The sequence below is a fragment of the Podarcis bocagei genome, assembly GCF_964188305.1.
Source record: "Podarcis bocagei genome assembly, chromosome: 7".
Lineage (NCBI taxonomy): Eukaryota > Metazoa > Chordata > Lepidosauria > Squamata > Lacertidae > Podarcis > Podarcis bocagei.
The window spans coordinates 34,184,323-34,208,383 of NC_138132.1; the positions used below are offsets into that span (position 1 = coordinate 34,184,323).

The following is a 24,061-nucleotide window of genomic DNA, read 5'->3' on the forward strand; positions in this document are numbered from 1 at the left end:
AACATTTTATTTGTCTGTTTATTTGAAGTCTGTAACCTGCTCTTGAGGCAACAGCCTCTCAGAGTGGCTAACGCGTATTAAGAATAACATACGGTAATACAAAATAAAACAGGGGCAACAGGAAGAGATAATAAAAGCTGGAGTACAGTCGTCTGAGGAAATGCAAAGGAACTGAAAGGATGTCAGATCTGGTGCCAGGCAGGCTTCCCTGAAGAGAGCATTCCAAAGTTGTGACAGGGAGGGGGGACAACTCAGAAGGCCCTATCCTGGAACATTCCCATCCCCAAATGTGAGGGCTGGTGGATCTGAGGATACTCAATAGCCAGGCAGATGCCTGTTACTGTCTGCAGCAAAAATGCCTTCTTTTACAAAGCAGTTGGTAGCTGCACAGAACCACCTGCTGACAAGGCAGCCTCTGGCCTTTTGAGAAACTGGCTCTCTCCATCCCATAACAAAAAACCTATGCCAGGTTTCTCTGTGTGAGTCCCTGGAAACTGATAGGTTTGTGCGTGTGTATCTCTTGCTGAAGGATGCAGGTCTTAAAAATGCAATCAGAAGAGGGGTCAAGCAAGGCCCCTCAGCACAGAGAGAAACGGCGAGAGTTGATGTTCATGCGTGTGACACCAATGTGCTTGAGGGGTGTGGACAAGAGGAACGCCATCTTGGGTGGGATGTTACACAGCAGGTCAGAGTCCTCTTCACAGCCCTCCAGCTCGAAGGTGGCGTCGTCCAACATCTCCTTGTGTTGGTGACAGGCCTGTTCCACCTTCAGCCGGTGGATCTGAGCACGCAGGCCCATTAGTTGCCGTGCCAACTGGTGATCCAAGGCCTGCATCTCCCGCTGGATAGAAGCAAAAGAATAACCATGAAGCCTGAGAGGCAACACATACACACCCCATAAGAAAATTAAAAGAGCATGGCTGGATCAGAAAAAGGCCATGTCCTGTCCTGAGTCCTGTGGAAGTGTCTTTGAGAGGGTGGTCAGACCCTGAGGAGGAGTGTGAGGAGCATGGGGAATTGGAGGACCCTGGGGAAGGTGGGGTAACAGGTTCTGAACCCCAAGAGACCTCTGATCTCAAGGAGGGTCCCAGTGGGTTACAGGGTGGAGATCCTCCCTCCCAAGGATGCTCAGGCAAACTCAAAAGTGCCTCCTGTCACCTCCCTCCCAAACACACCCACCATAGCTGATCCAGCCAAGGAGGTGGTTCCTCCCGTTACATAGAAGCTAGGAGAAAATCGGATGCCAAGTCAACAGCCACCCTGCCTCTGTCACCTAGGAGGCCGACATGCACAAACCTCACTTAGCCAGCCCACCAGAAGGAGCCCCTGTTTGCCTGGGACTCCAACTGCTTGCTGTCCAGCTAAATGCTGTGCCCGCCTTGCCCTTCAATGGAAGGTGCAGGAAGTGTGCCACTCGTTGGTGGACTGAATGTGGACTGTGAACCCCTTGTTCCTCCTTTAATTCTTACATGTCCATGCAGTGTTCTCCTCCAGCTACTGCTGTCCTATAATTTCTCATCCAGAGATTCCCTATGCTTTGGAAATCGAAACAGGACATCAGTTTCATAGGGAATATCCAGATTTAGGGAGGAGGACATGTGGGAAGGCAGCAGTTGGAGGAGGGGGAATTAAAGGGGGTGTAAGGGGTTCACAGCCCACATACAGCTGACATCTCTACATTCACAGCAGCCGCTGTAACTCTCCAATGGCATACCCTCCAACCTTAATGAAAATAGGAATGTTCCCATTCCATAATGATAATTTTATTATTTATACCCCACACATCTCACTAGGTTGCCCCAGCCACTCTGGGCAGCTTCCCACAGATGTAAAACACAATAAAACATTAAAAAAACCTTCGCTATACAGGATTGCCTTCAGACAGCTTGAGGGTCAGATAACTCCATACCCTCCAACATTTCTCTGATGATATTAGGGACATCCTAGGGAAAAGTGGGACATTCTGGGATGAAATAAGAGACCGGGATGGCTTCTCTAAATCAGGGATGTCCCTGGAAAATAGGGAAACTTGAAGGGTCAGCAATGGTTTGACTTAACCCCCAATCTTCCCTTGTCTCCCGAAGCAGACGGATGACAACAACAACAAGTCTTAAGCCAAAAATAAACACACACACCCCAATTATTATACACTGCTGTCAGGACGAGCCCTACCATGAAGAAAATGAGCCAAGCAGCTGAAGCAAAGTGGTTAGTTTATTTGAATTATTATTGTATATTTTTACTACTAGGAAATGGGAGACACTTGTGGGATTTTGCACCTCAGGTGCCAAAATAACTTGGTGGGCTTGAATTTTAGGGACCCTGGTGTGTGTGTGTGTGTGTGTGTGTGTGTGTGTGTGTGTGCACGTTCGTGCGTGCGCACACGCGCTCACACACACACACACACACAATGTTTAATGCTGTTCCTCAAGAAGCAAAATATATTGGGCTGGCCCTGATTGCTGCAGGCGCTACTCTGCCTTCTAGATACTGTAGTTTCATTTATCCGTCTACATATTCTCTATATATTCATTAACTTCCCCCTCTTCCTCCAGCAACACAGAATGGGGTGTGTTCGTTACGTGGTTAAAGATATGCTAGGAAATCATAACTGTCTTACAGCAGTTTACCAAAAGCTCAAGACAAACCTAGCAAATACACTGCGTGAAATGAAAGACAATGCAGGACAGAGTTCAGTTGGTCTTCGTAAGTGTACATTGATCATTGAGTTCACCTGCTCCTCCACTACAGTGCAGCTTTATGATGCTGGGGCTGATGAGAGTTGTAGTCCCAATTATCTAGGTATCAGGTTGAGGAAGGCTGCTGTAGAGGTGGGCTAAAAGTTGTGAAAAAGGGCAACTCCAGTAACTCACTCTACAAACTTTAAGCAGAAATTAGAGACAAAACAGGTACCAAGAAACAGGGACTGTACAGGGAGCACCTACTGGTATGTACCTGGACTGTACTACTTCACTGCCTGAAGCTTTAAATATTTTAGCTAGAACTGAAAAAGACGGTCAGATGCAAGTTGGCCAGTGGAGTGAGCCATGCCATAGAAGACCACTGGGGAGGTCTTGCCAGGACGCAGCCTTTGCAAAGCTTGCGACCACCGGTGGTGGAGGTGCCTCCTCTGCCTCACTGCTCCAGACGTGCCCCTGAGGGCTGGGGCTAGTTGCTCTGGTGCTCACATTTCCCCCAGAAAGGTTGGGAAAATACTCACCAGCTCCATCCTGAGCCACTCCAAGGCATCACCAATGGTGGGGAACCCACAAATGGTCTTCAAAGGGACGTGGGCCTGAGAGTCCTCCCCGGCCGTCTCCCCGCACTGCTTTTCTGGCAAGGTCCTGAGCCCGTTCCGCCAGGAGGGGCTTTGCACGCGAGCCTTCCACTCCAGGTAGGAAGGGCGCCGGGTCTGTAGCTTCAGCTTTGCCGTCAAGGCCTTGACGCTGTCCAGGTTCTCTGCCTCCAAGTTCTCCTCCTCTTCCCCAAACTCCTTGAACCTCACCAAAGACATTGCAGAGGTGTGCAGGCAAAGGGCTTTCTTTCCAAGACAGACCGACTCCCTCAGTCACCCACTCGCTCTGTGTCATATGTGTCCGTGCATAGAGGAAAGCTGTTTATTCTTGGAACAATAAAGCCCTGGCAATAAAAGAAAGAAAGCAGGAACTTTAATTATCCAGAGGTTAATGGGAGGCCTTTTCTCTCTCTCTCTTTGGTCCTGACTTATTGTCTCCAACTGGGAGGAGACACCCTGTTCTTTGAAAGGAAGTTTCAATGACATAAAAGACAGCGAGAGTGTAAAGCCATTAATCCCAACAGCACTCCTTCCTTTCCTGACTCTTACTGTCAGCAGAGAAAAAGATATGGGTCCTCCACCCAGGTCTGAAAAGGAGCCAAGATCGAAAGGTCACTCCAGAAGATTCAAGGGCATTTTATAGCAAATTGTGCCCTCGTTCAGCTGACATGTCAGTAAAATCAAGGTGAGATAGTGGATTAGCAACATATTCAGATAACTACCCTCTGAAGTCTTATTGTCCCTCTGCATTGTGGCCCTCACCCAGCTTGCTTATGTTTTAATACTCCTTTTAATTACAGCACAACAATTGCAACATAGCACCACCTGCTGACCAGTAAGAAAATAGCCACTTGATGCACTTCAGTGCAGCATAGTGTTTGCCAGTGAACTCTAGCACACTTTGAATTACCCATACATTGCAGTCATGCATCATGTGAGAACTAGCAGAGCACAGACACAACCAGCAGCAATTTCTATGATTAGGGGAACAGAGAATGTTGCGTTATTTCTGTTCAATTCCATGCATTGGCCTCAGAAGCATAGAGGTTCTGACCCAAAGCAAGCGAGCAGAGCAAGATGGGGTGAAGTAGAGCAAGGTCCATGTTCTGGCAAGGCAAAAAGTCTAGAATTCAATAGCACCCTGGACAGCTCTATGCATGGGTCGCATTGGATAAGGAGGAAGAACATAGCGAGATATTGCTCCAGCACCAGTGGACCTCTGGTTGAGCTTTAAATAGGCACTGTGGGTCTCTCTGAGCTGCCAGCTCCACTCTCTGTAGGAAAAGCCTGTTGGTTTAAAGGGGCCCAGTTGGCTCCAATGGTGTGGGGGGGAGACTGGGATTCCTATAGGGCAGGGGTGGGGAATATTTTTTGGCCTGAGGACCACATTCCCTCTTGGCCAATTCTCCAGGGCCCATATGCCAAAGGTTGGTTGTGATCAAAGTGAGCACAGAAACCACATCCATTCACATGCCACACAACACACACAAATACAGCACAGCACAGGCACATGCATGTATATCCACATACACACCTTCCTCCTCAGCAATTAGGCTGAGGAAAAAGCATTCTCTGTCCAGCCCTCAAGGTTGGCGGTTTTAATCCCCGTGGCAGGGTGAGCTCCCATTGCTCTGTCCCAGTTCCTGCCAACCTAGCAGTTCAAAAGCACACCAGTGCAAGTAGATAAATAGATACTGCTGTGGCAGGAAGGTAAACGGTGTTTCCATGCGCTCTGGTTTCTGTCATGGTGTTCCATTGCACCAGGAGCAATTTAGTCATGCTGGCCACATGACCCAGAAAGCTGTCTGTGGACAAACACCAGCTCCCTCGGCCTAAAAGCGAGATGAGTGGCGCAACCCCATAGTCGCCTTTGACTGGACTTAACCGTCCAGAGGTCCTTTACCTTTTTTCACCTACAGGGTGAGAAGTTTTGCATTGTGCTCCCTGTTCCCAGGTTTGGTGAGGCCACTAAAATTCCAGCATCCAACAGGCATGATATGGACAGGGATGGGCTCTGAGGATGCCCACAACTAGTCTCTGCAGAGCCTCTGCAGAGCTCCCTTTAGTCCAGGGGTCAGCAAGGTTTACCTTGCCTGGGCTGGTTCACTCCAGCAGAGATCCCTCTGTGGGTCGGATTGTGTTTGTGTGTGAGCGCCCGCGCCCACAATTTCCAGCATTTGTGTTTGCGCAGATGCGATTTCTGGCGTCGCGGAAGCGAGTCCCCATGCTGTGCTGCACCAGTTTAGTGCAGCGTGTGGGGACTCACTGAGTGGGCAGCTCGGTTCGGGGGTGGCTCGTGGGTCGGTTAAATGACCCCCATTGGCCGCTTGTGGCCCATGGGCCTTAGGTTGCCTACCCCTGCTTTAGTTCCCTTCTGCTGGGCCATAGGGTATTTGGTCAGGTCAAGTTAAGCTGGTGACTTATTTGCTGCTAGGGCACAGCTGCACTGCATTTAAGGTGGAACAGGAAGTCTGGACTGAAGGGACAAAGAAATGGAATGAGAGGTGTGTCCTAAAGCATGGCAGAAAAGGGCCAAGCAGTGTGCTGGTTCCTTCAAAATGTCCAACATTCCGCCTTCCAGATGTTTTGCACTACAACTCCCATCATGGGGCCAAAGGTAGTTGCAGTTAGGAGGACCGCTTATTGCGTTGCCAAAAAGAAGGAAAGGCATCACCAAAAAAGTGTGTGTGTGTGTGGTTAATTAAAAATAAAAATTATGCTTGTACACATAAAATTTGCATATGCTGATTTACACATATGTATGCAAATCTAGAAATGATAGTTAAATTTCCATAGAAGTACAGCACATCTCACCTTAGTGACTTGTGTGCCTGCTCAGTCGGTTGCACTGGGGCTGTGGATGGACAACTCTAAGCACCCTCTCTATTTTCTTATGGCTCCTTATCTTTAAACTGGACTCGGGCGAGACAGCTGTACAAACAGAGGACTTATAAAGGAGGACACCTGGACACCTTAGTTGAGTCCCAAACATCTGAAGGGCACTGAGTTGGCAAAGGCTGATTTAATACAAGCGTGGTTGTACACAGTCTTGCATAGGTTTGCTGCAGCTTCAGATTGATCAGACAGGTCATTCAAGGCACCATATTGAGCACAGTTAAGTCTGCAACCTTCACATTCTGCTAAGGAGCAAGTCCCATTAAACTCAGGGGGATTTACTTCTGAATAGACATGTGCTCTAACCACTACCCCACCCTGGCTCTTTAAATGGTTTTTAAATGGTCTCCTGCCTCTGCCACCATCAGCTAAGGTTACAGCAAGCCTAAAGGCAGTGAAGTTGGGTCTGCTGCCTACAACAGATGGAACAGAGCCTTCAGGCAAGGGGGACTAGGGCATTTCAACCTCCCAGCACAGCATGCAAGAGACTGGAGAATGGCCAGCCTGGAAGGAAGAAACTTCAAAGGGAGAAGGCAAGTTGAAATTCATTGCATTGCAATTCCTCAAGGGGTTCCACCTTATCACTTGTAGACTGAATCGGGACAAAGGATTTTTATCACACTACCTATGCTAATTGACTCTTGGATGCCAGCAACAAGTGGTTTAAGGTCACTGTTAATGCAATTTTCACTGCTCTTTTCTGCATTTCATTTCCCTCTGACCTCACTGTTTACAGTCCACCGCCCTCAAAATGAAGCAACCTAGGATAGGATTTCATGCAGCTGATGAAGTTTATGCCAGAATAAATTTGTTGCATCGGTCTTTAAGGTGCCACAAAGCTCTTTGTTTTTGCAGCAAGAGAAAAGCCCAGCTACCCCTCAGGAGACCAGTGGCCCTGTTTTCAATCTCTAATATGCTGCAGGGGATGAAATCTCAATATTGTTGCATGCTACCCCAATCTCCGAGCTGTGAGATTCCAGGTGCCTACCCAAGATTCGTGTTTCTTTGGGAGAATAAAGCACAGCGGAGACTGTGTTGTCTTCATGATATATGGTTTATTTACACATATATACAACCTGAGCCTACAATGGAGGGGCTTCTAACAAACTCAGAACTGGAGGGTCCCCACCAATTTTGCATCTGGCATTAAGCCTTTGTCTTCTTAGTGGCCCATTACCACTTACCTTTCCTTAGGTCTCTAAACAGCTCATCTCCCAGGCGATTACCTCATGAGGAAACTAGTCTGGCTTATTTATCTTTTTAACACTTTCTGGGTCCAGGGATTAAGTGTCTGGCACCCACAAGCTCATAACAATATATTTGCACAGCATGAGGGTTTTGTTTTGCTTTCTTGCAGGATATTTCAGTAGGAAAGTTAAGGCTCTACTCCATTCCTCTCTTGTCGAAAAGCGTGGATAAAAAGATGGCTTAGCACACCAGCCTGCAGAGCTCTCTCTCCCCCCACGCTGCCAGAGTTTCACTTCCTGTGGTTCTCTGTGTATCTTCAAGCCCCATTTCCCCCACCATCTGCCTGGAGCCCATCAAGGCACCTGGGGGGGGATATTGTGGTAGTTTAATTGCACTGCCAGTTTATCTAACGATCTTCACCCGTCAAGTCCCTTGACAGTGGAAAAAATAAATAAACGGAAAAGAAAACATTATAGCCAGGCTACCTTAAACCCAATATCCTCCCTCTCTCTCTGCTTCTCAGCCTCTCCCACACGGCTATGTGTGCAGTTCCTGTTGCATGCTCTCCTTTTTTTCCTCTCTCTTTCACAATCTAAGAGCCAGCATGCTGGAACTCCTCAGCTATTTTGAGAAGCAAAACAGCTGTTGAAAGGTTTCTCAACAGCAGCAGCAGCAGTTTCCTCCTGCACCCCTCTCTGGCCATGGCACTTCCAGCAGGCCCTGCACGTGATCAGGCTCTGCATCTTGCCCCCCTGCGGTCCTCATCACAAGGAGCTTGACCCCCAACTTCTGCCAAGCAAGATCTCCTGCAGGTTCTGACAGGGCTCTGCTTCCAAATCCAGCTGTCAGGTAAGGGAAGGGGGCCACCCACTGCAGGGAGACCCCTTTGCTGGCTTTTTAAGAGGCTGTTTTGCTCTGTCTAGGGATGATCCCCAGAACCTCTAGTTAAATGCTCCCAAATGGTAGGGCTGGGAAGATGACCCAGCTGGCCAGAGGAGATGAACTGGCTAGGTGGCTCCAAGGTCTGACTTAAATTCACATAAATCCAGCTAGTGGCCAAGGATCCTTTTATGGCCCTCACTTTAAAAAACGAACACTGGCCCACCTTTCAGGGCTGTGGCTGTTCTAAGGACTGCTGTGGTAAACGGTGCAGGCTTAGCACGCATTGTGGACCCCCAGATTGAATGCAATCCACCAGTCAGGCTGTCAACTTTTCAGCAGGGCTCTGTAGCTGTGGTTTTAACCCCAGCATATTGTACACCTGTTAGCAGGTGATGCTTATCTTCATTCTGTTAAAAGCTTCGTTAAAAGATGCACTTCAAGCTGCTCTGAAAGGCAAAAGAACAGACCAGGCTGCTTTTCTTTCTTGGACAGTTGGCAACTCTACCCTTTGCCCACATATGGTGGCATGCCCAGGGATCTGGTGCACCTCTTCCTTTTATTGTCATTGCAGGAACAGGACAGGCGTGCTTGGCCGCCAATCACACATTATGGAAGCCTAATGTATGTATTGCCTTTATGTGAAGAAGGAGGTAGAAATCTGTCTTACGCAGCATGAGACCATAGGCCCATCTTGCTCAGGATTGCCTATGATGATTGTTGGGGGTTGCAGACAGGGGTCTTTCTTTCCCAGCCATCCTGAGGTTACACCTAGGACCTCCTGCATGTGAAAAGCAGGCCCTGCACCTGGGCAGATTTTGCTCCAAATTTGGGTATCCCATATATTGTCATTTTGGTTTCTTTTTAATGTTCAAAGCGGCTCTCAAAGGAAAGCATTTTAAAAGTCAACAAAATTCCACAACATTATAAGGAAGTTAAATAAATTCATAAACATACGGAGCATTGTTAAATATTACTGTTACTTTTCCATCCTTTCTTCCTGTGCCTTCAAAGCAGAAGCATGGCATGCAAACACATGGAGAGCAAGCCTCACTTAACACAGTAAAGATCAGGGCCCTACCTAGAGATGGAGGGAACAGGCTGCCTCTGTCAGCAGGTTTTGGGTGTCATGAAAGGGTAGAAAATGAATTATTAGCATTTGTCTGCCAGGGAAGGGGAAAGATGACTTGTGGGATTGTCTGCTTCAGGTTTCCAAATATTCCAACCAGCCTTGAGGCCTCTTGCAGCTTGAATTGGGGAGTCATCTGCTGCTTTCTTTCAGGCCGCAAAATGTCTTGAGATGGCCCAGGTAAAGGTTCAGAGGGTTGCACTATAGGCAGGTGTAGCCTTTCCTGTGGCTTTATCTCCACATTGGGATGAGCTACATTTCTTAGTTTCGTTTATTTAGCACACTTTTAGCTGTGAGGGCTCTACAGCTCTTCTGGTTTTATTTATACCTTTTTATATCACATCTCAGCCCAGATCACCTGGTTGGGAGCAAGGGAAGCAGGGAGCAATCCCTCCCCACCCCCACCAAAGCCAGACTGTGCTGTTCAGGAGGAACCTTGAAGGCCAGAGCTTGAGATAAGGAAATTCAGCAGGTGAGGAGGCTTTTCTCTATTGCTTAATCTCCTGTTGGGAAAGGGAATCACATCTCACATGTTTCTGTATGTTGAGTGGCTGTCAGAGAAGCACGTATTTGGACTGGGGTCACTTTGCATGATTTGTAAATGCCAAACTATGACTTTCAAAACAGTCTTTGGAATGTTTTAGGAATCTGTCTTTGAATTCTTGTTTCGATTTTGGCACATTAATCCCCTGGAGGCATAGAAATTGTGAAAATGTTAGAAGCAGGCTGTTCCATTTTAGCTGAAATATCTGAGTCAGGCTTCTAGCTGAGGGACGGAGGGGAAAGGACACAGACACACCAGTTTTGCTTCCTCCTTCTTGGAAACAATGTGTTCACCATTTTGTTTTCTTTTTGAATATACCCTTTGAGTCTTATTACTTAAGCAAATTTGCAGGGGTTCGGGAGTCAAGCTGAACAGCAACACTATGGCCTGAACTGCACCCAGACCTTCACCTGAGTAACAAGCCTTGTCTGAATTCCATGTAGATATCTGAGTACAGTGGTACCTCGAGTTACAAACGCCTCAGGTTACAAACTCCACTAACCTGGAAGAGTTACCCCGAGTTGAGAACTTTGCCCCAGGATGAGAACGGAAATCATGTGCCGACAGCGCAGCGGCAGCAAGAGGCCCCATTAGCGAAAGCACGCCTCTAGTTAAAAAGTTTCAGGATAAGAACGGACCTCCGGAACGAATTACGTTCGTAACTAAAGGTATCACTGTACAGTGGTGCCCCGCAAGACGAATGCCTCGCAAGACGGAAAACTCGCTAGACGAAAGAGTTTTCCGTTTTGGAGGTGCTTCGCAAAACGAATCTCCTATGGGCTTGCTTCGCAAGACGACAATGTCTTGCCAGTTCCTGCTGGTTTTTTCCCCTCCCCCCCTTTTTCTAAGCCGCTAAGCCGCTTATCAGCTGATCCAATCAGCAGATTAGCCGCTAAAAGCAGCTAAAAGCCGCTAATAGCGCTAAGCCACTTATCAGCTGATCCGATCAGCAGATAAGCCGCTAAAAGCCTCTAATAGCGCTAATAGCACTAATCCGCTAATCCTTCAATGGGCTTGCTTTGCAAGACGAAAAAAACCGCTAGACGAAGAGAATCACAGAACGGATTCTTTTCGTCTTGCGAGGCACCACTGTACTACCATCAACAGAGAAACATGGAACAAAGCATCAGAGAGGCACCTCTCTCTTTCCTTTCCTTTTGCTTCCCTTTCGCAGACTGCTGTGATGTTGCAGCCCCCTGAAAATAAGACAACACAGCGGCCAACTTTCCTCTTCTTTCCATTGCAGGGCTGCTGTGTCTTTTAAGAACAGAAATTTGGCAGCCCATACTTTTCTCATCTGTCTCCCTGCATACCAGGGGAGAGTATCACCTGCTGTCTGTTTGTCACACAACTGTCCGAATAAAACTGGCAATGGGAAGCCCTCCTCTTTCAAACCAATAGTTCTTATATTGCGCTTCTTTCTCAAGCTGGGAAGGTGTCCCTTTTGCTGGGTTCTATCTTACTGTCAATCTGTTTTGGTTATTTTATACAACGACTATAAGCCCTTCCAGGTGTGGGAATGTTCAGGGATGCAGGAGAGGATATATTGTTTAATTATATCCTTTCCAACTTGTGTTAACAAGTTCTACAATTTAGCAGAGTAACATTGCCCTTTTTAAACTTGCACAGCGGATAGCGTTTGCCAGGCTTCTATAAGCCTCTAAAATAAGTTTCCTGGTAAATTCCCCTTTATTCCCTCATAAATAGATAGACACAACACAGTCTTGTATAAAAGTATATAAAATAGTTTACTCACATTCTGTTCACAAATGGATCCCAGAAGGCAGACTTATGTTACAAAATATGTACATCTGGAATCTGTCCCATGAAGAGATAGCCCCATTGTCCTCTCTTGGCTGGAAGCATCTTAGAGAGCATCTTAGGCTAAGCAGATGTTGCTTCTTTGACAAATGGAGTCAGAGAGATAGATGGCAGCCTCCTCTGAGGTATTTTGTTACCTGCACAGGTAAGGTCACGCCCACATCTAGTCACATGCAGAGGAAGTCTGTCCCAGCCCAGGAGGAAATAGGAAGTTCCGACTGGCTAGTCCAGACATCCTCTTTTTATGTCCACTCTAGGGATGTTGTATTTGACTGGTCTGTTTCACATCCCACATCAGACGACCCATTTAGTCCTCATTCATCCTGATCAAAAACAGCCTTCCCCAACCAGGTGCTATTCGGATGTTTTTGACTACAACTCCCATCAGCTCCATACCAAAACTTTTGCTCAGTGTGCATAATCTGTATGTTGGGCAGAAATGCTGAGAATTTGTGTCACATAACTGTATCTGGTCTTCTAAATGCTGTTCTGACTCACCTGCATCCGTCATATCTGTCTGTTCTTCCAACAGGTTCCCCTGGAAGGCCTTTTCTCTTCTTCAGTCAGGTCCACAGGACTTTCTGGAGCAAAACAGACACATTTGCTGTCTGGGCCCAGCCTCTCCCTACCATGGAGTTTGCAGAGTTGATCAAGACCACCAAGGTGGACCATGTGGTGCTGTCACGTCCAGGAATCCCGTCTGTCAAAGGGACACTTTGCATCACCAGTCACCACCTCCTTCTATCTTCCCAGCCAGGGGGAAACGGGGAACAGGGCCAGATTGAGCTGTGGCTTCTTATTCGCAATGTGGACGCCATTGAGAAAAGGTGACTGTCTCTCCCACATCATACCTCTCCTACCCCCAGCCCCAGCATCCCTCGACCCTGTTAAGAATCACTGAGGCTCCATATGCATGAAATCAAAATGCTGTTGCTTTGCTCCCCGGGTTGTGAACTAACCAAACTAAGCCTTACAGAACCTGAGCAAGTCAGAACCCCTTCTATTCCCCCACACCAAGAACAACTTGCAACGGAGCTGCAGTTTTTAAGAGAAGCACTGCTGAGCCTAAACCTGAGCCCAGATCGAGGTCTTGCAAAGTGACCTCAGTGCAAAATATTAGCAAATGATGCAAAGCTCTGGGGAGGGCTGTAGCTCAGTGGCAGGACATCTGCTTGGTGTGCAGAACATCCCAGGTTCAGTTCCCAAAGGACATCTTCAGGCAGGGCTGGGAAAGACTCCCTGCCTGAAACCTGGCTGCCAATTGGTGTAGACAATACTGAGTTAGACGGACCAATGGTCTGACTCAGTATAAGGCTGCTTTTTATATTCCTATGTTGTTCCTATCGTGCCCACCTCAGGCTAGTGTCCTGGCTCATGAAGTCACAGACCAATAGAAGCATAGAATTGTATAGTTGTAAGGGACCACAGGGGTCATTTAGTCCAACCCCCGCAATGCAGGACGATTTTTCCCAACCTGGGACTTGAACCCCAAACCCTGAGATTAAAAGTCTTATGCTGCACCAACTGAGCTATCCTTTTATGCTTAGCAGTAATATCAGAAGAAAGTGCTTTAGGAACACGGGGAATAAAATCTTCCTCTTCTATAATACTGAATTACTCCTTTCCTCCGCTCTAAGGTCCAGTTGCCACCTTTTACCCTGGCTGTGCTCCACTGCTCTTTTAACAGCAGCCTAATGTGTGGACATGGGTGGGACGCGGGTGGCGCTGTGGGTTAAACCACAGAGCCTAGGACTTGCCGATCAGAAGGTTGGCGGTTCGAATCCCCGTGACAGGGTGAGCTTCCATTGCTCGGTCCCTGCTCCTGCCAACCTAGCAGTTCAAAAGCACGTCAAAGTGCAAGTAGATAAATAGGTACTGCTCTGGCGGGAAGGTAAACGGCATTTCCGTGCACTGCTCTGGTTTGCCAGAAGTGGCTTAGTCATGTTGGCCACATGACCCAGAAGCTGTATGCCGGCTCCCTCAGCCAATAAAGCGAGATGAGCGCCACAACCCCAGAGTCGGTCACGATTGGACCTAATGGTCAGGGTCCCTTTACCTTTACCTTTAATGTGTGGACACTGAGCATGTGCTGTTTGAACCAAGTGCTGGCAAAAGAGCCTTGCCTCCCTAATGTCTTCATCTCAGGCTGCTGTGAAAGGCAGAAGAGCAGGGCTGGGAGAGAAAGGCTGGTAACCCTGCTGGCTTGGCAAGAAGATGCTGGGCCGTCTACCTTGCCAAATGACCCCCACATTTGGCTTCTTGTCAGATGAGGATCAAACCAGCAACCGCCGCCCAGACCACCAACCTCTTGCATGCACCTGTGGCACAATGCTAACCTCTCCTCTTTCCTTCCTGTGACTCCCCAGCGTTCAGAATCTAAGTTGGTATCAAAGCGCCCGGACTAACGGCTCCCCCCCAGAAAACAGGTTCGCCTTTTAACTCCATTTCAAGCTGCAAGGCATGGCCGCAGCTTAGAGGCTTAGTGTTTGTCTGCTCCTCAGCTTGCGCTGCTTGCCAAACTGGTGTGGGGCCTGAAGCAGTCCTGGGCCCCACATTTCCAGAAGACCCGCCTCATGCCTGAAAGATGCCTGCCATTATTTTCTTGAACCCTGTTTGTACAGGGAGAAATACGTACAAGTTATCCTGCCCTTGATTTCTGCACCTACAGCCAAGGCGGAGGGGGGGAGGGGGGATTGTGCAAAGTGGGTGATAACCCAGGAAGGCATAATCTGAAGCAGAGCTCCCCAGGGCTCAGCCTCAGGAAATGTGGAAGAATCACAATGTGTCTCTGAGCATGTGCAGTGTGCCCATCCCTCACCTCTAAGTATCCACAACCCGGCCATTCTCACCACCTGAGTTATTTAATGCTGATTTTATTTATTTTTAAAGTTATTTTATTTTATTTATGTTACTGTTTTGAAAGGACACGTGGCGGGCAGGTGTGGAGAACTCCCTGGTCCTGAAAGGGGTAACTGTGCCCCTGAAGGACCAGGTGCGCAGCCTGGGAGTCATTTTGGACTCTCAGCTGTCCATGGAGGCGCAGTTCAATTCTGTGTCCAGGGCAGCTGTCTACCTGCTCCATCTGGTATGCAGGCTGAGACCCTACCTGCCCGCTGACTGTCTCGCCAGAGTGGTGCATGCTCTGGTTATGTCCTGCTTGGAATACTGCAATTCACTCTAAGTGGGGCTACCTTTGAAGGTGACCTGGATACTGCAACTAATCCAGAATGTGGCAGCTAGACTGGTGACTGGGAGTGGCCGCTGAGACCATATAACACCGGTCCTGAAAGACCTACATTGGCTCCCAGTATGTTTCCGAGCACAATTCAAAGTGCTTGTGCTGACCCTTAAAGCCCTAAACGGCCTTGGTCCAGTATACCTGAAGGAGCGTCTCCACCCCTGTCGTTCTGCCCAGACACTGAGGTCCAGCTCCGAGGGCCTTCTGGTGGTTCCAGCACTGTGAGGTTACAGGGAACCAGGCAGAGGGCCTTCTCAGTAGTGGTGCCCGCTACTCCCCTCAGATGTGCTCCCCTCAGATGTCAAGGAAATAAACAACTAGCTGACTTTTAGAAGACATCTGAAGGCAGCTGCCGAGAGTGGCTGAGGAAACCCAGCCAGATGGGCAGGGTATAAATAAATATTATTATTATTATTATTATTATTATTATTATTATTATTATTATTAATTTATTTTAACACTGATTTTAACATTGTATTTTGCTGTAACCTGCCCTGGGACCCTGTGGAGAAGGGTGGGCAAGAACTTGTAGTAGTAGCAATCATCATCATCATCATCATCATCATCATTAATGGAGGCTACCTCAATGAGAGGAGAATCCTTCCATCTGCAGACAGCATAGGAGGTTGCCTTATCCTGAGTCATACAGCTGCTCCATTTAGCTCAGTATTGTTTAGGACAGCCCTCATGGCACCCTCCAGTTGCTGTTGGCTTAATGTAGATTCGAAAAGACATTTCTGCTCTTTGAGCCAGCTCTCCCCTCTCTGCTTTGCTTTCTGTCGCTCCCAGCAGGCTGCTCATGTGACTTCCTGCCCATCTCAAACCCAGAGTGTGCGGCTGATTGGGATTGTGGCCAAAGGCCTCCACACCCACCATGCTCATTGCTGCTGCCTCTTCTGCTGCAGAGAAGTTCGGGGGGGGGGGGAGGAAAGTGTCTCTGGATCTTCCCCTATTTACTGCCCTTTTATTTCATTTCCCCCTGCAGGCTTGCAAACGCTTCGGGCACCATCACGCTCAAATGCAAAGACTTGAAAATTCTGCAGCTGGAGATTCCTGGGATGGAGGAGTGTCTTAATATTGCCAGCTCCATTGAGGTGAACAACATGCCCATCCCATGTAGCTTTATCTGAACTCGGATGTAGAAAAATGCCCTCTGAACATGCGCAGAGTGCCTGTCATTTGCCACAGCCAGCCCACAAATTCCTTGGGAAAAGGTAGCAGGGATGGTCCCTTCTGCCTCTGCACCCCCTCTATAACTGTCAACTTTTCCCCTTTTTTAAGGGAAATTCCCTTATTCCGAATAGGATTCCTCGCAAGAAAAGGGAAAAGTTGACAACTATGACCCCCTCCAATGGTAGATTAAATTACCTTGGCCTTTGAGAGAAGGAAAAGCACTTTGTAGCAGCTCAAAATGACAACTAGAGGGTAGGATGAGTAACTGAGGTTCCCCTTCTCTCCCCCAAATCATAACAGGAAGGCAAAGACATAACTTAAATTCTGGTTCTATTTTTAAAAAATCTGTAAGTGTGGAGGGTCCAAGTTGAGCCTGTGAGTGTCAGTACCTGAATCTAGACTGCTATGGTGGCCCGCAGCCAGCATTCCTGACCTGGGGTTGCTAGCTTGAGTGGCCTACTCTCTCGACCAGCCAAAGGGGGCAGGAGGCTTCGCTAGACCAGACCTATCCCCTCCAGAAAAGCAGATCTCGCTGGTGCACGTGTATGCATGATGTACACCAGCCTTCTTCAACCAGGTGCTCTCCAGATGTATTGGACTACAACTCCCATCAACCCCTGCTAACACAGTGGTTGTGTTGGTAGCCAGAAATATCTGGAAGTGCTGACTTGGGCTGACCTGCCATTCAAAACATCTGCAGGGCCCTAGGCACACACACACACACGGGTCCAGTGCACGTCACTATAAACCATAGTTAATGGTTAGTCATGCATGCACTTAGCTGGGCTGTTGTGCACTTCCCCAGTCACACTTAGGAGAAACAAATGATCCCTGGCTTAGCGTAGTTTCAGTCCCAAACTATAATCAGTAATCCAAGAACAAACGATTTCACTGTTGAATAGCTCTTACCACTTATAATAAACTACTCTCTTCTTGTAATTTGGATCCTTTGTTTCAGATCCTTCCCTCTGGAGCAGCAGAAAACAAGCTTGCTCCATCTTCCATGGGACAGCCCTTCAGATATTTGAAGATACCATATTTTTTCATGTGTAACACGCCCCTGTCTATAACATGACCCCCTATTTTGGGGGACTCAAAGTTAAGAATAGGGGAGGGGATTGAGCTTTTTGTGGGGGGAGTTGCTCAGAGTTGTTGAGTTTTTTTGGGGGGGGGTGGATGCCCACACTTGTTTAGCTTGGGCGGGGGGGGGGGAGAGATTGCCGGAAATTACTCACCATAATGACTGGCCCAGACGATAGCACACGTCGTAGAAGCCAACTGTCGCCTCCCGGTTGCCGCTAACAGCAGCAAATCGTATTCACGATTGGCGCACCAGCAGCCAATCAACAGCGGCCCTTGACGCAGCCAACAAACAGGCGTGGCTACAACCAATTGCCCATCACCCCTCAGCACTACCCATGTATAAGACGACCCCAAATTTTTAACATGGTTTTGGGGTAAAAAAAACAAACCTAGTCTTATACATGGAAAAATACAGTATTTGACAACCTCTCAGTTGTCTCTTCTGCAGGCTAAACGTACCCAACTCCCACAGATTAGGGATCAGCAACAGCTTGCCCTCTGCCCAAAATTCAGCCTCATGAACAATGCAGGGAGCCAACCCAAAAGGGAAAAGAGAAACCAAGGCAATGGGATTTGTCTGAAGGCTATTCTGCCCAGGGTTGGGAGGAGTGACTTGCACCCCACCATTCTCTGTCTCCTTTGTCAGCCTGGGTCTCTGGTGAGGCTAATTGCCAACCAGCCTGCAGCTGCAACTATCTTCTACCCCACCCCACCCCAAAAAAGGAAGCAAAAACTAATGAAGTGCCGCAGTATTGCCAATCAATACATTTCCCCCATCTTTATAACAGCAACTTTTATTTATTGGATTTCTTCCAGGGAACTCAGGGCAGCCTATGCTGCTTTCCCCAGCCCACAACCCTTTTTATTCCCAGAACATATGAGAAGCTCCAGGTCACTGACTCATGGCCACGCGTCAGAATTGGAACCCAGGTTCCGTCTGATGCTGTGACCACAAAGGGCCCCGTTGATAGGAAAGGGGGAAACTTGCACCTCCCAGGCACATACCTGAGTTGCTCCCATGCAGGCAGGGGGCGGGGCAGCTTTGCCTTACAAACACTGGCCTGAGAACATGGGTAGGCAAACTGAGGCCCAGGGGCCGGATCTGGCCCAATCGCCTTCTAAATCTGGCCCGTGGACAGTCCAGGAATCAGCATGTTTTTACATGAGTAGAATGTGTCCTTTTATTTCAAATGCATCTCTGGGTTATTTGTGGGGCATAGGAATTCGTTCATGATTATTTTTTTCAAAATATAGCCCAGCCCCCCACAAGGTCTGAGGGACAATGGACAGGCCCCCTGCTGAAAACGTTTGCTGACCGCTGCCTTAGAAGCACCCAGAAGTGACTGGGGGGTGTTGCAAGACTGGCTGCAGGAGGGGCTGGCTTGCACAGAAAGGCTCTCTGGCTCTTTGGCAAGAGTTGCTGCTGGCCTGTTTATTTGTTCGTCACTAACCCGCTAGCAAAGGCAGCCTCTGTTCACCTCGGGATTTCCTTGTTGGAAGGCAAACAATACGGAGAGGTGGAAAAGCATGAAAAAGATCCAAGTTATTTTTCCACATCAGGCACCATTAACCCTTCCAGAGGGATGTCCCTGAGCAGCAAGGCAGCAATGGCAGGAAAGGTCATCACTTCCCCAGGATCCAGTTCTGAGAATCCAGAGCTGTGCATGCAGTACAATTCAGAATGTCATGCGAGATGCACTCAAGGCCACCAATGCTGCCTTGACTGCCCAATGACATATAGTTGTGTGGCCAGGCAATGCAAAACACTAACGCCCAGACACACACCCCAGTATTATTATTTTGCAGTATCTCCCTTTCTGGCTTCTGGGATGCTTGCCCATATGGTTTCAAGCATCTCTTTGCAGCCATAAGGACTATAATATCTTCTTCTTTGTTTTAGAGTAAAAGCTGGCACCCTGATGCATCAGCCCAGCCTTGCTCTATCGTCAACAGCACCAAACAGAAAAAGGGTGGGGAAATAGCCTGCAAAATAAAGAGAGGGTGCTTTGGTGCAGGAGAAGACACACATCCATCTGACAATTTTACCTGCACAAACTCTTGGCTGCTGCAACTCATGAAGCTCAGGGCTTTCAAAATATTATTATTTCTAAAATGTATATACCGCTTGATTGTTTAGAAACCCTCAAAGCAGTTTACAAAAATAATTCTAGACACTGGAGATGTTTTAAGTCTGTGCCGCTCCCTCTTCCCCATGGTTGGCAGACCCAGAGCCCCTTAAGCAGGTTGTTTAGGTAAGTGGCAGCGGCAGGGTGTGTGGGGGTGCTGCTGGTTCAAAAAGACACAATTTGTCTCGACCAGCCTTCACCAACCCGGTGCCATCTACATGTTTTGGACTGCAACTCCCATGAGCCTCATGCTGGCTGGGGCCGATGGGAGCTGCAATCTGAAACATCTGGAGGCCCCCAGACTGGTGAAGGCTAAGTGTGGGGAAAGCTCCTGGGGATGATCCACCACCCTTGTTCTCTCGCAGGCCCTCTCCTCCGTGGAGTCAGTGATGATGACGTACCCCTTCTTCTACAGACCCCAGAACATGAAGCTGGAAGACGGGTGGGGGCTGCACCGCCTTGAGGAATTCTACCAGCAAATAGCTGCAGATGTGAGTCACGAGGGTCTGTGGTTTTGCAGAGGCAGAGAAAAGCAGGGGTGACGGCTGGGTGGGCAACTTTCCTCCCCTCCATGTCCAAAGGAGCAGCACCCCTTCACTCCCTGCCAGCCTTGCAGTTAGTGTGGACCACAAGCCATATTGCCCAGAACACACACACACACCATTCACCCTAACACCCATCAAAATGTCTCCTCTTCCCCTAGGGCATGGCAAGCAATCCCACCCGATAGCCAACTCTTGACCCTGAACTGCCTCCTCCCCATCCCATAAAGGGTGGGGTGGTGGGACATTTAGTCCCTGGAGGGGACACCCAACTGGATGACAGCATCAAAAGAAACAGTATTCTACTTGCCACTGGACTTGACAATTTCCAGATAAAATTTCCTTTTTTTTCAAATTTCCTTTTCATTTTACACTTGAAACAATAACATTTCAAATAAAAGAAACACACAATTAATATTGACTTCCCTTCACCACCACCCCTTCCATGGTGCATTTTATTACTTTCTTTTCCATTACTTAATTCTAACTTCTCCCTATATCTTATTTTCTACTTGACACTGGACCTGACAATTTCCGAATAAAACTTCCATTTCAAAAAATGACCAGCTATATAGAATCTACCTTAAAAATTGTATATAATCATTTATTTTGTCTACATATGATTAAACCCGATTAAATGTAACTTTTTTTTAAGGCTGCTATTATAACAAGGGGTCCTCCAACTTAACTGCCCTGATCCTTTCCTTTGGCCTGAAGTTTCATTGCAGTTTAAAGAAAACCACACCACGCACACACACAGATACACCAACCTGCCACTGTGGGGGTTGGCGGACACACACCAAAGACAATGGGGAGGCTGAGGGAGGAGCTCAGTGCCAAACAATTGGGCTGCTTCTGGCTGAAGGAGAGCAGTTCCAGACCTCTGCCTTGCAGGCTACGAGAAACAATCTGACATTGACCCACTTCCCAGACAGGTGCCTGGAGGCTCAGCTACGTCAATGAGGATTTTGGGGCCTGCTCCAGCTACCCACCCGTTGTCATTGTGCCAACCAAAGTGGAGGAGGGAGCCCTGAGAGAGAGTGCCCGCTTCCGTCACGGGGGACGATTCCCCATCCTCAGCTATTACCACAAAAAGAATGGGACCGTGAGTCCAGTGTCTCTTTCCTGTACCCATCTTCCCACAGACAACCCACTCCTAGTTTCTTGTGTTATTCTGCGGTGGCGAGTGGTGGAGGCGGAGCTTCAGAAAACAAGCTTGCCTGTTTTGTCTGAAGCTGAGCAAGTTATGAAAAAAAAAAAAGCATGTCACTTATTTGGTAAATTAGTAAGCTGCCCTTTGGAGCAAAAATTAGGCAAGAAATGGTGCAATGTGAACTTGCATAACTGATGCACAGTTGCAATCTGTCGTGCAGTTACATTAGGAAGCTCCCTTGCCATGAGCCAGACCACTGGCCCACTAGTGAAAATAGTCCTCTGCTCAATTATGGTCTGGGAAAGAATACAGGAAGGGAGCCTGATGCAAAGTCTAGCCAGCTCAGCAGCTCTCTGGGGTTTCAGACAGGGGTGCCCTTTCCCAGCCCCATCAGAGGACTGAACCTGGACCTTTTGCATGAAAGCAGAAGGACTATCCTCTTTAAAAAGATACTGTGGCATTTGAAAAGGTTCAGAAAAGGGCAACCCAAATGATCAAGGAGGGGATGGAGAGCCTGCCCTGTGGAGAAAGGTTGCAGTGGGTGGGACTTTTCAGTAAGAGGTGACACGGTAGGAATTTATATAATTCTGCATGGTATGGAGAAAGTGGGAAGAGAAAAACTCCCCCCCCCCCATAACACTAGTACTTGTGAAGTTGAATGTGAGAAGATTTAGGACAGATAAAGGAAACTCCTTCAAGCAGCTATGGAGCTGTGGAACACACTCCCTCAAGAGGCAGTGAGGGCCACCAACTTGGCTGGGCAAATTCATGGAGGTCATGGCTATCAATGGCTACTAGCCATCATGGCTGTGCTCTGCCTCCACAGCCAGAGGCAGAAATGCTTCTAAATACCAGTTCCTGGAAACCGCAGAAGGGCTGACACTGGTCAGCCACTGTGAGAACAAGACGCCGGACTAGATGGGCCAACAGGCTCTTCTGCACTTTACTCCTGAGCTAGAGCTGCCCCTGTTGCAAAGGATATTATTATCATTATTACCACCTCATGGAATTTATACACCACTTGATTGTAAAAGCAAAACAAAATCAGAGTCGTTCACAAAAAATAAAATAAAATCATCAATGAGAAAAATTAACAGCAATAATTTATGACTTCCAGAAAGCTAAAACAGCAATAGACTAAAAACAGATGAGAAAAGATTGACTCCCTTGGCCCCTATGGCAGTGTTCCTGCAGGGATTTGCAACGGCCACTGCAGGGCAAGAGAGCAGAAAAGAACTGCTCCAGTGCCGCCACAGAAGCCCCCTCGCCCCCACTATCCTTTTCATGTTGCCTTGGCAGGTGATGCTCCGCAGCAGCCAGCCGCTGGTGGGGCCCAACCGGAAGCGCTGCCGGAAGGATGAACTGCTGCTGCACGCTGTGCTGGCAGGTGGGGACCGCGGCTTTGTCCTGGAGACCAGGTCAGCGCAGGCAGCCAAGCAGGCAAGGATGCTGGGGGGAGGCACAGAGCACCGGAGCGCCTATCCTGGTTGGAAGAGATTTCACCGGCCTCTGGAGAGGTGAGCATGCCCTCTGGGCCCCAGAAATGAAATGGGGCAGTAGTTAATCAGAGCTCAACCGTCTAGCTGAGTGGGTGGCTTTGGGCTGGTGACCGTCTCTCTCAGTCTAACCTACCTCCCAGGGTGGTTGTGAGGATAAAACAGGGAATGGGGAACCACATTTGTATAAACTCCCTGCAGGAAAGGTGCGGTATGAATGTGAGAAATAAAATAACAAGCAGGGCATACCAGGGCACAAATGGAATGAAAAACCGATTTTGAAAGAAAAGTCGATTTTAAAAGAAAAAGTCCAAGAGAAGGGAAGAGATGGATGTTCTTCTTAAAGTGCAAAGGAGAATAAGCAGAGCCGGGTGTGGTCTGTGCTTATGTGGCTCTGTCTACTTTGCAGGCATCACCAGGTTTACAGGTAATTTCTTCTGCTGAGATAGTACAGGAAATATCACTGATGATGGGCCTGGGATCAAATTACATATCTCCAGGTCCCAGACTAATTTCTTTTTTATTCTTTCAGATCAACAATTTAAAAAATACGATTTCAACAGTACCTACCCCCTCAAAGCTCCATCTATAACCAAACAAGTTAATAGCTCAAAAAGTAAAAGGCGGCTGTGTTGGTCCTTAATTCTCCTCCTGCCTCAAATTCACGAAAAAACCTGATTGCCATTTGCTCCGATTCAGCAGCAGAGCACAGGTTTTCCTAGGGAAAGTGCAGAGACAAAAAACAACAATACTCAGACATGGAGCTTTAAAAACACGGCAAAAAGGGAAGCAGGGATGAGCAGAGGCATCCATCCTCCAATGGTGGAAGGAGAATGTAGCTTTCATGGCTAGTAGCCACCGAATGGCTTATCCCCCACATGTTGACCAAGTCTCCTTCTCTCTCTCTCTTTGCTCCTTTCCTGCCAACCCCCCCCCAGGGGTCGCCCCCTCCAAGAGAGCTTCATCAAGCTGGTGGAGGCTTGCAATGACCCATCCCACAACATGGACCGCTGGCTGAGCAAGCTTGAAGCCTCCAAATGGCTGTATCACGTCAAGGAAGCCCTGAGCACCGCCTGCCTTGCGGCCCAGTGCATGGACAGGTACTGATGCAGGCGGGGAGACCCAGACACCTCCCTCTCTCCCATCCTCTGCAGCAGGCTGAGGCGACAGGGGCTCAGTGAACTCTGCAGAGGCAGGCGGAGAATAGACTAGAAAGGGGGATTAGACAGGAGGGGTGAGAAGACGGGAGGAAAGGTCCCTCAAGCAGGACCACATTTCTGTTGGACTGGGCAGGGTGGTGCCAAGCTACTGAACATTCTGCGGCTTGCTTACAGGGAGGAGGCCTGCGTCCTGGTGCACGGAGCCGAAGGAATGGACACAACCTTGCTGGTGACAGCCCTTGCCCAGGTCATCCTGGATCCCAACTGCAGGACACTCGCCGGGTTCCAGGGGCTGCTGGAACGGGAGTGGATACAGGTACCTGCGCTGGGTGGGGCTTC

The 24,061-nt window shown here is 48.4% G+C and overlaps 2 protein-coding genes across 6 annotated transcripts in view; one reads left to right on the forward strand and one right to left on the reverse strand.

Annotated features, from left to right (window-relative positions):
• FAM167B (family with sequence similarity 167 member B) lies at nt 1–17,566 on the reverse strand. Of its 4 annotated transcripts, XM_081202515.1 has the most exons (5): nt 17,398–17,423; nt 12,250–12,332; nt 8,484–8,706; nt 3,221–3,639; nt 1–841 (listed from the first exon to the last, which is right to left on the reverse strand). In XM_081202515.1, the coding sequence occupies exons 4-5, from the start codon at nt 3,512–3,514 to the stop codon at nt 578–580; spliced, it is 558 nt and encodes a 185-aa protein (XP_081058641.1). In that variant the 5' UTR covers nt 3,515–3,639; nt 8,484–8,706; nt 12,250–12,332; nt 17,398–17,423; the 3' UTR covers nt 1–577. The 4 variants fall into 4 exon arrangements, with proteins under 4 accessions (XP_081058641.1, XP_081058642.1, XP_081058644.1 ...); XM_081202516.1 differs by lacking the exon at nt 8,484–8,706 and having other exon boundaries at nt 17,398–17,441; XM_081202518.1 differs by lacking the exons at nt 8,484–8,706; nt 12,250–12,332 and having other exon boundaries at nt 17,398–17,566.
• LOC308591653 (myotubularin-related protein 9-like) overlaps nt 12,327–24,061 on the forward strand; it is a 19,942-nt gene continuing 8,207 nt past the window's right edge. The window contains exons 1-8 of one of the 2 annotated variants that reach the window (XM_081202485.1): nt 12,327–12,578; nt 14,118–14,177; nt 15,975–16,083; nt 19,737–19,862; nt 20,845–21,018; nt 22,366–22,583; nt 23,501–23,662; nt 23,897–24,038. In XM_081202485.1, coding sequence (XP_081058611.1) covers nt 12,382–12,578; nt 14,118–14,177; nt 15,975–16,083; nt 19,737–19,862; nt 20,845–21,018; nt 22,366–22,583; nt 23,501–23,662; nt 23,897–24,038 — 1,188 coding nt within the window. In that variant the 5' untranslated portion in view covers nt 12,327–12,381. The remainder of the gene's footprint in view (nt 12,579–14,117; nt 14,178–15,974; nt 16,084–19,736; nt 19,863–20,844; nt 21,019–22,365; nt 22,584–23,500; nt 23,663–23,896; nt 24,039–24,061) is intronic. The other variant, XM_081202486.1, reaches the window with a different exon arrangement.

What these genes read in the sequence shown, in the direction of transcription:
- FAM167B (XM_081202518.1), bottom strand. Translation starts at nt 3,514, where the DNA reads ATGTCTTTGGTGAGGTTCAAGGAGTTTGGGGAAGAGGAGGAGAACTTG. An exon ending in AGTGGCTCAGGATGGAGCTG is followed by an intron (nt 842 to 3,220) that starts GTGAGTATTTTC and finishes GCTTCTATCCAG; the next exon opens with CGGGAGATGCAGGCCTTGGA.